The sequence below is a fragment of the Camelus bactrianus genome, chromosome 12 (assembly GCF_048773025.1).
Source record: "Camelus bactrianus isolate YW-2024 breed Bactrian camel chromosome 12, ASM4877302v1, whole genome shotgun sequence".
NCBI classification, from domain to species: domain Eukaryota; kingdom Metazoa; phylum Chordata; class Mammalia; order Artiodactyla; family Camelidae; genus Camelus; species Camelus bactrianus.
In genome coordinates this window covers 49526967-49541907 of record NC_133550.1, presented here as the reverse complement: position 1 = coordinate 49541907, position 14941 = coordinate 49526967, and the positions used below count along the sequence as shown (strand labels likewise).

The window sequence follows — 14941 nt, the reverse complement described above, 5'->3', positions numbered from 1 at the left end:
GAAAATGAGACACCTTAATGAATTGCTTCATGCATCCAACAAATACTTATTAAATGCTCATTATTTGGCAGACACTGTGCTAGGTGCTAATTTTACTCTGATTGAAATGGACGTTCTCTCTTCAGTCCAGTAAGACAGATCACTTTACTTAAAACCTTAATTAACCTTGATGAAAGAAACAGAAAGAGACCCACAAATCATGAATGTGAAACTATTCTCTGTTTAAGAACATTAGGCTATGTTCTTTTCTTTTTTCCCTTCCCTCCTTGGACCTCAGGTGCAAAGAACAGAACTGGAGTTATCATAACCTTTAATTCATGGCACATACCATCACTGTCCACTGATCCATGACTGGCTTGCTCTCATTAATTTACTTCTACACACACAGTAAGCACTCAAGAACCTCCTAATGAAACAAAAGCGAGGATCACAACTAGGTAAAATTAAAACTATGCCTCGCTCCCTCCCTCCCCCAATATTCATTGCCTTGGACTCTCCCAAATGAGATAAGTAGGGAATTAATAAACGGAGAGATAAACTGACCAATTATTCAGAAAACCCAGAAACAGATCCATGTGTATAGTCTTTGGTGTATATTAATGTGACAAATCAAGGAGGAAATTATGGATTACTTAATAAATAGAGCTGGAAATAAATAGGTACCCTTACAGATAATAAACAAAATTGGACTCCCAGCTCACACTATATACAAAAATCAACTCCAGATAAATTAGGGACATATTATAAAAAAAAAATTTTTACTTTTAGTAGAAAATATAAGTGAGTATTTTCTAGACTTTGGGGTAGGGAACTATTTCTGAGGTGAGACACCAAAAAAGCATTGACTATTTTAAAAATGATTACTGTGAATATTTAAAAATTAACAATTGTAAGACATCTTAAAGACAAGTTATAAAATAGAATATATTCACTATATACACAGCCAGTAAAAAAAAATGGTAATAAGAATAGATTAAAAAAATATATATACACACACATATATAAAAGCACAAACTAGTAGGAAAATACATGAACAGATGTTTCACAGAAAAATAAATATTTAGGGCCAAAAATCAAAAGAAAGCATATTCAATAATTTAGTGATCAATTAAATGCAAATAATTACTGCAATAAGATACCATTTAAGTACATTCAATTGTTAAAAGCTTAAATGTCTCATATGTCAAGTGTTGGAGGTAATGTGGGTACACAACTTCCATACTGCTTTTTGGGGTGTAAATTAGATCAGCCAAGTTTAAAAACTGGCGTTATCTCTTAAAGTTGAGTACTTTTAAAACTTATGATACAGAAATTCCACATCTATGTATATATCCAAGAGAAGTCTTAGTTATCTTACTAAAAAGTGCATGTATGTTAGTAGCAGCACCAATGATCACAGTGAAAAGCTGGAAACAACTCAATGCTCACCAATGGGAGAGTGAGTTAATAAACCGCAGTACCCGTTACACAATGGAATATCACACAGCAGTCAAAACAAGTGAAATATAACACAAAAAAAATGTTATCTTAGCAGTATGATATTAAGTGAAAAAGAATATCCCTGAAGATTTTATCAGCATGGTATCTTTTTATAACATTTTAAACACATAAAATTAAGATAAATATGTTTAAGGAATAAACACAAGTACTCATAAGATTACATAAAAGTCAAGGAAATTATTAATACAAGATGTAGTAGTCAGTTTCCAACCCTAAATCTTATATGACAGAAAAAAAGGAAGATAAGAAGAAAGGAAGAAGGGAAAAAAAGGAAGGGAGGGAGGAAGCTGATAATTGCCTTGCATATACTTGAAGTATAAGTGGTACTAATTCTATTTCCTTTTGTATTTGCAAATTACACTCAGGGATAACAACAGGCTGGTTTTAAAAAATGCTGATTTGCAACCTAACATTTATTTTAGATGGCTTGTAAAAATGGACCTGTCTCCTCATATGTTGGCAATACTGAAGCAAGAAAAGGTTAAATGACTTGTTCACGGGGAGAAAAAATGTTGTCATCCATGGTGCCAAAAATAGAAGTTCTGATTTCCAGTCCTATGATCTCAACAGAAGACAGAATGTTCACTTTATCTGACTGATATAAAACACAACTTCTCTGGGGGCTCTATTATTCTGAACTGCTGTGAAAGTACATGTAATTACAAGCTTCTGGAAATATGTACTGTTTATTTTATCATTTGTAGTAGCAAATAGAAAAGCTGGAGCTGAGTATTTATCCAACAGTGATGCTAACAGCTTCCAGAGTCCTTATGGACTACTGGTAAGGGTCTGTTTAGATATCTTTAAGATCAATGACCCAATAGTGCATTTATAATCTAAGATGGTTCTTGCCACAAAGACCCTGTTCTTGCTACCAGAAAGTGACATGTTGATGTTATAAACACTCCTCACATTGTTAAAAATGCACCTTCTCCCTAAAAAAGATGCAGGAATAGAACTGTAACTATAGTTTACAAATTCTGTATCCAGTGAGTGATTCAGTCATTCTGTTTTTGTACATTTATTTTTGTTATTATTGTTATCAGTTTAAAAATCTTCACAGTATCTGCCTTCCCCACCCCCTTCATACAGAGCCTCCTACAGTCACATATTCCTACCATGCATATATGCTGAGCCTTACATAAGTCCATGTAATCTACATGAAGAAAAACGTTAATTACTTGCTACATAACTATAGATTCATAGAATTGGAAAGACCTTATAGTTAGACACCAGCTAGTTATTTCGCACTTCTCAACTGACACCATCATCCTTGATTAGGGATTTTTCTTCATTCTTTGAGGGATGAGGGTGGGAAGAGATATCATGGACCCTTCTGTGAATCTAATGAAGTTATGGTGTTATCCCAAGAAAAATAAACTTGTGTGTAAATGTTCATGCCATTTTTTGCCCTTGACATTGAGTTATTTCATAAATTACAAAGGATTATGTGACTTTTTTTGGTAAAAATTAATGGTTGCTTCCTGGAAATATAATAATCCCAAATTAAACCAATTACATAAAAAAGAAAACTTTGCATCTGCTTAAAATATATTTCAATAAGAAGGGTGTGTTATTTGGTTTGGAAGAAGTTAAACTTTGGAGTGATCTTTTACATGGAAATATTTATATCATTTTTAGTATTCAATCAATTTGAGTCTGTTTTAATAGCAGCAAGTGCTCAAAGGTGCAGCTCATATCACTTTCGACAGCAGTCAACTTCTTTATCAGAGCAGAGTAAAGGTATGTGGACTCCTGAGCTTTCTCTAACACACTTTCAGCTGAATTCAGGTTCTACTCAGATCCTTTGTCCTCAAGTCAAATGAGGTTATTTTTGGAAAGGTTGGTGTCAACAATGCAGCCTCTGTCAGTGAGGAATGACATTTGAATCCTTTTTTTTTTTCATTGAAATCATCTAAGCACAAGTAACCTTTAAGAGTTTTGCTGGCTTTTCAGTTGTTGCAGATCTTCCCCACGGATAAACTGACAAGTCTTTCTCTGTTCAACTCCCTTTCCCTCACAGATTATCTTCCTTTCTACACAGGAAATGTCGCAATTCTGCCTCTAATTTCTCCCTCCAAAATGGCAGTGTTTCCAATAGCAACCATACCAGACCAGCAAATCTGGAATCAAAGGACTAGCCTTCTTCTTAGGGCCTAGCATTCTCTACAAGTCTGTGAATGAACTTCTCTTGTCAAATTTTTCTAAGACACAGCAATCCTTTACTTTAAAAAGGAAACAGAATGAAGTGTCTGACCTAAGTTCAACCAAGCGCATTAACACTTATCCTCTGAAAAGCCAAGAAACTTTGACAATAAAAAACACGTTTTGTTCCATTTTTAAATAAAAACTTGAAAACATGGGTTCCAGGCTATAGCTGTGAAATTACTAGACCACTCTGCACAGAGCAGGCAAGGCATCTTTTAGGATAATTGTCAGAGTGTGTGACACTAATGCACCCTAATGTTGAAAGTAATAAATCTCCATCAAAAGTAGAACGTCTGTCTTCTTCACCAGAGTAATCAAGCTCGATGTTGGACCCAGAAATTCCATATATAATCCACGTGTACACACAGTATTAAGATTTGTCTTCCATTAGAAGTTTTGCTTGACAAAGAAACATTTCACTGGTGGAACAACCTGACCTTTAAAATATCCATGAGGTGTCTCTCTCTCTCTCTCTCTCTCTCTCTCTCTCTCTCTCTATCTCTCTCTCTCTCTCTCTCTCTCTCTCACACACACACACACACACACACACACACACACACACACACACCCATAGGACATCAGAATTCACACGATAAAAATCAGAGCTTGACTGAAACAGCCATGGCTTTCACCCAATTGCATGCCAAGTGGGAAGGGCACAGCTATTATTTTCACCATAACTAGCTTCAAAATATATGCAAAATGCCAAAGTTCAGAAGTAGGTTATATCAAGTGAACAGAGGCACTCTTTTAATTTTGTTGTTGTTCTGAACAACCCACCAGTTCAAACATTTCCTGACTGCACGGTCTGGTCAAGCTTTCTTCAATTACTTATGGTTCTTTTTGCTTGGAAACGTTTCAAGACACATTGGGGGCAAATATGTTGAGCAAATTATCACTTCTTAAAATTGAGCTTTTTCTGCAGAAAATAAAAATTCTGTATTGTGTGAAGTATTTTCAGGATGCTCAGAAATAAGCTTTTCTTGACTTCGTGCTCTTGTTGGCAGGAAACTTACCACCCAAGAAACAGTCTGGCTTTTGTGTCCCAGCACATTTAGCAATGCAAATAAAATCAAAGGAAATCTAAGAGCCACCAAGATTTCTTTTCTTTGTCATCTGCCAACTTAAGCTAAGTTCAATATGAATAGAAAGAGATATGCATAAACATCATGTCAGATACATTTTGTTAATTTTAATGAATATAGCTCTATTCTAGATGCCATTATATAACAAGGATGATAATTTTACACAATGAATCCATGCCACTCCCTCCACGTTCAAAGTAAAACATTAAAAACACATTTTGCCATAAAAGTATTTGCACATAAAAGGAAGGAAACAAAAATTACAAATTATGTATTTGCTCTTACTTCACCTACAACATAAGGCCTATATATGACCTCAAGTTAAGAACTCTTTGTTCTAAAGTGATCTGAAGTATGACCAACTAACCTCTGTTGCTATTAACTTCTTATCATATGACAGACTCCTTACTTATACTGGTTTATCCTAAAACCACCCAATTGTAAACATCATTCTTAAAATGTGGAGCTTCCTATTAAGAAAAAAATTCTACATTTGTTTGGACGTTTATAGCTACAGAACTATTACTCTCCACATTTGTAACTAATATTTCTATTAGAACATATTAAAATTTTTGTGTCATCACTAAACCACTAAATTTTTCAGCAGAATAGGTACCATTTCCCAACTACTTACTCTCTTAGCTAGGGACTATATTAGTTAAGGTTATTTTACACTTTTTATCTCATTTGATCTAATCTTCCCAACAGTCCTGTAGATTTGTTATTTAATGTTAAAAGAAAAAGGATCTACCAAACCAAGATCATAGAGGTTAAGTAACTTTCACAAGAACACTTAAGTGGCCAAGCAAGGATTTGAATCCATTGTCAATGTTCTTTCGCTCTCCATCTACTGTTTTTTCTTTCCATTATAATGCATTATACCATGATTCAGCTTCAACCACCCTTCCTTCTTTTTTTTTCTCTTCCTTTCTTGCGTTTTCTTCCTTCCTTCCCTCTCTCCCTTTCTACCTTCCTTTATTCTCTTTCCCTTCCTCCAATTCTTCTTTCTCCTTCCATGTATCCTTGTTTCATTTCATCTTGTCACTACTGATCCAAGTATATGTTTTCTTAAGGTAATTAGAGATCTATATTCTATCAAACAACCAATCATTAGCTTTTTCATAAAACTAATTACATTTGCCATCTGTGTTTCTGTCCACAAAAGAAATTACGATGTACAGAACAGCATCAAGAACAAGCACTTGTGTCATAATGCTATGACCCATACAATTGTGGAATTAGGGTGCAATAGCTCGATTTATTTTGTTTTAATGAATGATGGCGAGGCAATGAATATGTCTGTTAGTCTTATGGGCTTTCTTACATCTAGTCTATGGAAACTACCATTTCTCTTCCCATCTGTTATCCATTACCTGACTTACCAATACATTATACCTAGTGATAACTGGGACCCTATGCTTTCATAATAATAGCCCTCGATTGTATAATTATTAGCTGCTAGACTCTGTACTAGGTGGCTTTACATATATGATCTCTAACGATCTGAGTCACCTCAAGACTGATGTAGTATTACACCCACTATTAAAAACTGACAAATAAAATTTAAGAGAGGTGAAAAATAAGTAGCTAAGTTGGGATTTGGACACTGGTGCACTTGACTCCAATGCTGATCTAGTGACTTTGCTGCTCCCTCTCAAATGACAGAATGTCTCACAGTGACATTTCCCACATTTTACTGGTGGGAGACATTGTGGTGATAATTCCCAATCTACAGATTCCTCCAGGAAAAAAATCTCATCGGAGACTGAGAGCACTTGAATAGCAGACTGATATATTCCAATTATTTCTTCTATCTTGATTATACCTTTATAAAGAAATGATGTGAGGCTGAGATGGGGTGGGAGGTAGGATTGGAGGGTTAATGACCTCCATCCTCAGAAAGGAAAAAAAAAAAATGAGAGTAGGGGCAAATGGGAGATAATCTAGAAGCAAACAAAATCTATGACCAAAGTGTCTCAAAATTTAAAAATTTATGAACCACCTAATGGGCATTAGAACTTATATCAAAAAACAATTTCACATAGTTTTAAGAAGATATGCCACAGCCTACTGAAAATACAACATTGTTCTTAAAAATTAATTTGGTTTTACAGCAGTAAAAAGCTTGTTACTGCTTTTAACCTTTTTCTAAGGTAAATTTGGCTTGATGACTGTTTTATTATCGGTCAGGACAGCTTAGGTTTTGCTGTGGTATGATAACCCCAACATCTTGGGGGCTTATAGTAACAAAGACTTATTTCTTGCTGAAACTACATGTTTATTAAAAGTTGGCTAAAGCTTATAATTCTCATTTTCGCACTCTGCAATCCAGGCTGATTGATCATTTATCATAGAAGACATCACCAGTCACAAGGCAAAGGAAAGGGAACACAGCAAATAATGCACTGACTCAAAGGCTTCCCCAAGCAAGTGGTACACATCACTTCCACACGCAATTCCTTAACCAAAGCGGTTGTCATAATCACACGTAGCCTTAAGGAGGATGGAGAAATCCAACTGTAACATGTGCTAAGAAGGAAAGGAGAAATGGAAAACTTTTCAACAATCCACCATCACAGAATGATAGTTTCTATGGAGATAATGATAGTGAACAGATGGCTAATTCTATTTTTTATTATTTTAGTTTTAGAAAGAATTTCCTTGTATTCTGGTGCAGAAATTGGATGTCCTCTTAAAATATGACCATTCATATACTATTGACTTCTTTCTCCAAGGCACTGAGAATATAAAGTGTTGGGGAAAAGCCCATCTCTTGGCAATTGAGCAATTTAATTCTCTTAGGAAATTCTCTTATCCAAAAATCAACATTTTATAATCCTTATATTTCAATCTTTATTTTTCCTTATATTTTGATTTGTAAGTTTGGGTCATTCAAGCTAATTCATACAGTGATGAACTAAAACTTGAGGAAGCCACTTAAAATTGCAGAATTGGCTTTTAGCAGAAATATCAGTACCCTAAATGTTTCAATTTTATCTCTCATTCAAAAATTTGTGTGAGCTTTCTTCTATCAGCCAGTGTCTCTCACTTTGGAAAAGCAGTATCATGTCTCTGCCATGCACTCCAAAATTACTTGCACCACATAGGTGCAATTTAATTATTAACCACATTCTTTAAGACCATTGGGCAAAAAAAAACAAAACAAAACCACCACCACTAAAAAAACCACACACAATCAAGATAAGTATTGCCAACTACTATCTGTATTCTGCAGATAAAACTGGGTGTGGATTGTCATTCAAGGGCAACTTGATAACATATCGATGCCTTTCTTAGTGGTATACATAGACGGTCTTGCTTTAGTACTGAACACAAAAATTTTCAGTCTTTATTACAGATTACAGAGAAATAATTAAGTAGAGAAAACACCTAATCTCTTCTAATCTCTCTTCATTAAAAAACAAAGTAAAATTTTACTATTCTCTTCCTATAATTGCTGCACGTATGCCAGGAGGTGATTCAGTGGTTTCATCCAAATGTGAAGCAAAATATGGGTGTGCTCAACACGAAACAGCAACTGCAGTCACTCTTATGTATTGCAAATAATAATAATAATAATTAGCAATAGCTTGGCTTGCACTGCTTTCTTTTTAAGCATAATTTGGCCTTTGTAGTCTTGTTGGCAAGGGTGTGACCTGTACCTGGCTCTTGCTCTGGGGAGTGCAACTAAGAACGACACCTCCGTAGTTCTTGTTCATTTCTCCACCTGTCATGACAACACTGACAACTTTCACACTGGAAAGTATTACCTGGCAAATATTTCTGAAAACCCAAATAACTTAACACCAGAGATTCTGCACGTTATCTGAATAAGAGACAAAAAACTTCAAAGGTTTCAGACCAGCCTAACAATCAGTACCCAAGAGACTAGGAGTGAAATAAAACAATTTTCAGGTATTTATCATCAAACAGCTTCATACTTCTAAGTTGTGTTTTTCTTTACTGGCTTATGGGTTCACCTGTCTGGCCACATGTATTTATCCTTTACATTTTTATTGAAGACCTTTTCACTAGATGGATTCAAAATATTATTCTATGATTCAGATTTGTTGTAGACACACTGGCTTACTTTTATCACTACTTCCCACAGTGTATGTAAAACAACACTGTAAGAATAATAAAAATTCCAAACCTAACAAAAATAAACAACACCATGCAATGGGTATGAAATGTGAGCCAAGATGAAGGGACCAAATCAATTTCTATGTAACATGTATTGCCTTTAAGAACAAAATTATTACTAAGACCATTACTCTGAACATAAAGGTAATCTTATTAATCTTATCTACCTTATAAAATGTAAGGTAGATATGTCATCTTTTCTTTCTCTGAAATTTTTGGATTGCTTATAGTTATAGATTTCCATGGACCGTTAATGACACACATAGTGACAGAGTTTGTAAAATATATTTATAATACCTATATAAGCTCTCCATATTTCTTTGCTTTTTTTTTTTTTTTTTAAAAATTCTCATTCTCTTTTTTCCTTAGCAAACTCTTTAAAGAAAAAGGCTTGTGTGTTTATCTGAGCTGTAAAGTATTTACATCTCCAGCACCAGCTTCTCCTCTGAACTTCAGACTTAAGATGCCTGCTGGACAGCTCTCCTTGGATGTCTGAAAAGCATCATCAGTTTACTACGTCCAGACAGAGGTCTTGGATAGTCTTCTCCAAACTGGTCCATCCGCAAAGATTCCCAAATCATTACATCACCATTCATCTGACTGTTCAAGCCCACACCTAAGAATCAATGGAGACTCCTCTCTCTCACCCATGTATCTGATACATCAACAATTCCTACTGTCTTTATTCTCAAAAACACATATATTGAATCTGACAACTTCCCACTACTCACACCGTTGCCACCTTCATCCGAGCTGCCACCACCTGATCTCTTACTTGGCCAACTCCTTATGTTGTTACTGGTCTCTCCTGCTTCCACTATTGGACAGACACTTGTATTCTCACAGCAGTCAGAGAAACCTTTTTGCAAAGCTAATCAGGGCAGGTGAAAACTTTCCAAGGGCTTCCTATCATGCTTAGGATAGAATCTAATGTTTGCACCACAGCCTGAGAGGCCTTATGTGATCCTCTCTCCCACTGCTTCTAAGCAACCTACCTTCCTTATTTCACTGCAGGTGTAACTGGCTATTGGGTTGTTCCTTCTACGGATTAAGGTCATTCTTGCCTCTGGGTTTTTGCACTTGTGGTTTCCTCTGCCTGGAATACTACACCCTCTTAGTATCTGTGAGACTTATTCCACTACTTCAGTTAGATTATTTTCTGACCACCTTAATTTAAAAGAGCCTTACCCATACTCCCCTAATCCTACTTCATTTCTCTCCGTGGTCTTGTCATTTTCTGATATTTTGCTGTATATTATTTATCATCATTTTTTCACTAGAATGTAAGTTCCATGAAAGGAGAGACTTTGCATTGATTACAAGCCAAATTCCCAGTGAGCTGAGAGATATATTTGATGGTTCCTATTCTTTAGTTCTGTGGAAAGCAGAAAGGTAATAGAGTATCTAAGATGAAAAGCCAGCCACCAAATCTCAGGGGAGGAGCACCCTGTGAAGGAAGAAAAGAGTGTACAGGGGATTTAGCTTTGGTCTACCGAGTGACTACAGGAAGCCCACGGGGTTTCTACACATCGTGTACCTTTCCCGCTGCGCAGCCAATGGCCAAGAATTCATACACTTTGAGAAATTTCCTTTGAGTCTTTAGTCAAACTCAGACGTTAAACCTTAGAGCTAGAATTATGATTATTTCCTTAAGCTATGTTCATTACAAACAAAAATTAAGTAGTGAACTTCACTTGATAAAGACTTAGCACAAGCAGTCTAAGTCAAATCTCAGCAAAATCCAAATATTAACCGCACTGGGTAGGCTCTGGTTTAAATATGCAGTGAGAGAGGTTTTGTATGTCTCTACTGCAGTCACATGAGTCCTTTTCACTTAGTGACAATTCACACTAGAACTGTTGAGGCATAAAATATTCCTTAACCACAAGTAGAGTTTCAAAGAGTAAGGGAGGTTGATACAAGCATCCCTTGAGAGGTGTGTGCCCTCTGCTATAACAAATTCTCTGGCAGTCATTGCTGGGGACTTCTAGAAGGACAATATGCTGGATATATGGACTTTAGGTTGTAATTAATAAATTGTTATTTAGCATCTGATAGGCAGGGCGCGATGGGCTTACTGAATAAAACAATGTATTATGTATATATCTTAAGTGAACTATCTTGTAACCAGTGAAATTCATTAATTGGTCAATTCCACCCAAGGCAACATGAAATTCAAATAGTCATTTTACACACACGTGATTCACCACAGGCTTTTTGAAACCACACAAATGAGGAAAGCATTATAAAGATCTGTTGAAGGTTATATCAACCTGTTCAATTTCCCATTTATTGCACTAAACAGTAATGTCTGGATTACTACACCTTTAGTCACTAGGAAGTTACTGTTTCAGATGTACCCGTGAAAGATTCAGTTGAGTGTTCTTTTAAGAAAAGCTCAGCTCCTATTAATTATGACTATTTCTACCTAAATTTCCAGATGGTTTCACGTGACTACTACATAGTTTCGACATGTCACAGGCATCTGCTGAGGCAGCCACTTCATTGGTACCATAAGATTAACATTTGGTTTTATATATGAATGCATAAATCCTAATGGGTTCTAACTTCAGAATTTAGAAGACTATATTTTATCATCTGTCTAAGCAGTTAAAAACAGAAGGCTAAGATGTAGTTATAATCTTAACTATTTCTACTGTTTGTGTGGAAAAGACATGCTTTCTAGTCATAAGACATATGGCAGAATATTATTATTATTAAAAGTATTATTAAAATCTTAGTGTCATACCTCTCGAATAGCAGTACAAAACTCACTCTGAAGGACTTTTTTGAGAGATTGTAGCTTGTGCACTGGTACTTCTCCAGATTCCTGTAGTTTTTCCAGTAATTCAATTGCTCTGGCAACATCTGAATAAAAATAAAAAAGGAGAGACATGGAGTAAACTGTATTTCATCACCAAAGTACCATCATTCCAACTGAACGGTGACAATGAAAAATAAGTGGTAGTAATTGCAGAAATCAGAATTTACAATTCATAGCTTATTGATCTCATCTTTTGGTAAAAGGTCATTTAAACCTGTTCTGCACAATTTGTCACTTAATACATCTTCTTCTCATATGTTATTTCTGTCACACAAATTAGTTTGAATATTCTTTCAGGAAAGTAGGGCAGGGAACATGTCTTTGGTAGATTCTGAAATCCCAGTAACTAAATGAGTCCTGTCAATTTTACCTCTGAGATTTTTTTTTTTTTCAGTTTGCCTTTTCTCATTCCACATTTGTTACATCTGCATTTTTACACTTATTAGTATGATGATTTGATTAACATGCATCTCCTCTACCTTCTATAAACTCCTTGAGGGTGGGAACTTACTTGGGTTTACTCACCACTGCATCCTCAGAGTCTGGTGTACCACAGTGAATAAATATTTGATAAATGAGTGAATTAATTAATTGGTTCTCTCCATTTCACTCTCATTGTATTATTCTAGACCCTAATCTCCACCTCTCCTCTGTCCAACTGGAATCACTTTTTCTCCTCCAGCCTCTTGATACAGTTCATAAAGTTATCTTCTTAAAATAAAAATATGATCATGTACCCACCTACCAGTTTCTAGGACAGTACCAAAAAGAAAAGAGTTTTCAATAACAACTAACTGAAACACTTCCCTTTCACTTGACAGAATCAAAGGTTAATATATCAAAAAACATAATCTTTTATAGTCATACTTTTCAAATTCCCAGGGTAGTTTTGTATTGCCAAGAAAAAATATAATGAAGGCCATTTAAAAAATACTTACGGTGATCTCTTCTACCTCCGTTACTGTAGTCAATAATTCACTGAAAAGTCACCTAGGCATTTATGTATAGGATAGAGATTTTCAATTCCTAACTGACTAGTTCCAGAAAGTATTCTATATCCCTGCTATCAAGATTATAAATTCATTCATTCATCTATTCATCCACTAACTTCTGTTTCTGTTAGATTTGGCATCAAGCTTAATAAAAAGAATAAAACACATTTCCTTTCTGAACTCACAATCAAATGGCAAAAAAATATAACAGCATAGCTACCTGTAATAAAATTGTTACCACCTCAGAATCTGAGTGGGGTTGGCAGAGGTGTAAGTATCTAGCTAAAGAAAATAACCAAAAAGTGGCTTTAATGGAGACTCTTCCATGAAGTATTGCCAATTTATTGCTGATTGTGGTCCAAAGAAGCACAAATCATGAAATCAATACGACACTGCCAATTTCAAAAGTCTGTCTTTTTTGTATATAAACTAGAAGTCAACATAACCAATTGGACAACACCAGCCACAGTCACAATCAGTAAGATACCGAGCTAATAATTTTATGGATTTCTAGCTGCAGAAAAGACTCTATCTAGATGCCAATGGGTACTTGGAACTCTCAACATGTTTAAAACTGTGCACATTATATTTTTTCCTGAAACTATCTCGTCTAATCCCTATATTCCCTATTTCCATTAATAGCATCTCCACCCATCCTGTCTTTCAAGCTAGACTGTAACATCATCTTTCACATTCACCTCCACATGCAATTAGTCAGCAAGTGCTGTTGATTCTATCTCAAAATGCCTTTTGAATGGAATCCCTTTGCTTCGTTATTTCAGGGAAGCCTTTATTATTTCTCACCTGGGTTACTGGAACATCTCCTAACTGTTCTTTAAATGGCTTTTCTTTTTAAGTCCATCCTCCACGTTGCTCCCAGAGTGATGGATCTCACTGCATAGAACCCTCTCTGGCTTCCTCCTGCCTACAGGGTGAAGTTCAGACCACTTAGGGGTACATACAAGACCCTTAACAACAGACCTCTTCTAACTCATCTCTAGAAACCTTCTCCTGCCCATCCAAAATTTTTGCTACTCTAGGACATGCCACGGGTCCCTATGACTTTGTACATATCATCCCCTGTTCCTGGAATGCAATTTATTCATTCATCCAATAGTGCCAGGCATAGTGCTACACGTGGGAGACACTGTGGTAATGGTGACAGCCTTGAGTTCTTGCTTTCATGACACTTACAGGCCTGAAGGGTCACAGATACCCATTAAGTGGGTGTGAGCTATAAAAGAAGCACAGGCCAGTACACGGATGTCTAACCAAGACTCGTATCATCATCCAGGAGGTCAGGGAGGAACTCTGTGAGAATAACAGCTAGGCAGAGCCCTAAGTAGGAGGTAAGGGTGAGGAAAGGGGGGGGGGGGAGTTCCAGGCAAATGAATGCAGACTGAAGTATTGTGGGGAATTTAAAGAACTGAAAGTTCAATATGGCCGAAGCTGAAACCAGGACAAGAGTAGCAAGAGAGGCAGAAGAGAGAAATCACATCATGGAAGGCATGTTAGGCCATGTAGGGAAGACCTGGCTTAAACAACATCTCCTTAGACATGCCTTCCTTGACTCTCCAAGGCAGATGTAGTTGTTATCACATCTGTGTTTCCACAGTTCTTTGTTCACACATCCACGGTAATAATTACTACTCTGTTATACCTCTTTTTGCATATATGTCTCCTTCCTTCACCCTTGCAAATCTATAAGCTTCTTGAGAGTTCAGGAACAATATCTTATTTGTCACTGTATCCATAGTTCATTGAAGAGTACTTGACAAATATTAGGTGTTTAAATATATATTTATTGAGTGAATAATGAATTAATTAATGAGACTGGCTAGAAAGGCAGGGTTTAGAGGTCTATGTCTAGTTGGACATACAACTTCTCATGAGACCAGACCTCCAGATGACTGCCAACCCTGGTCAAGACTGGCTTGGGTCTGGTGTTGGGGAAGGATACAAGCCTGAACCTATAGGCTAAAGGCTGTTGAGTGACTGACTGTACTGGAAGAAGTACAGAAGAGTTGAAAATGACTATTCAGGAGTTCTTACCCTAGGCTGCACTTTAAAATTATCTGGGGTACATTTAAAAATTATTTATTTATTCCTCCCCCTCCTCATTTTATTGATATATAATTGACATATAACACTGTATTAGTTTAAGTTATATAAAATAATGATTTGAGCAT

At 36.0% G+C, this 14941-nt stretch overlaps 1 protein-coding gene across 17 annotated transcripts in view; it reads right to left on the bottom strand.

The window, feature by feature from the left end:
• The window catches only part of LIN7A (lin-7 homolog A, crumbs cell polarity complex component), a 208475-nt gene that overhangs the window by 68468 nt on the left and 125066 nt on the right, over positions 1 to 14941 (bottom strand). For all 17 annotated transcript variants that reach the window (XM_074375343.1, XM_074375336.1, XM_074375335.1 and 14 more), the window contains one exon: positions 11686 to 11804. In XM_074375343.1, the coding sequence (XP_074231444.1) occupies positions 11686 to 11804 (119 nt within the window). The remainder of the gene's footprint in view (positions 1 to 11685; positions 11805 to 14941) is intronic.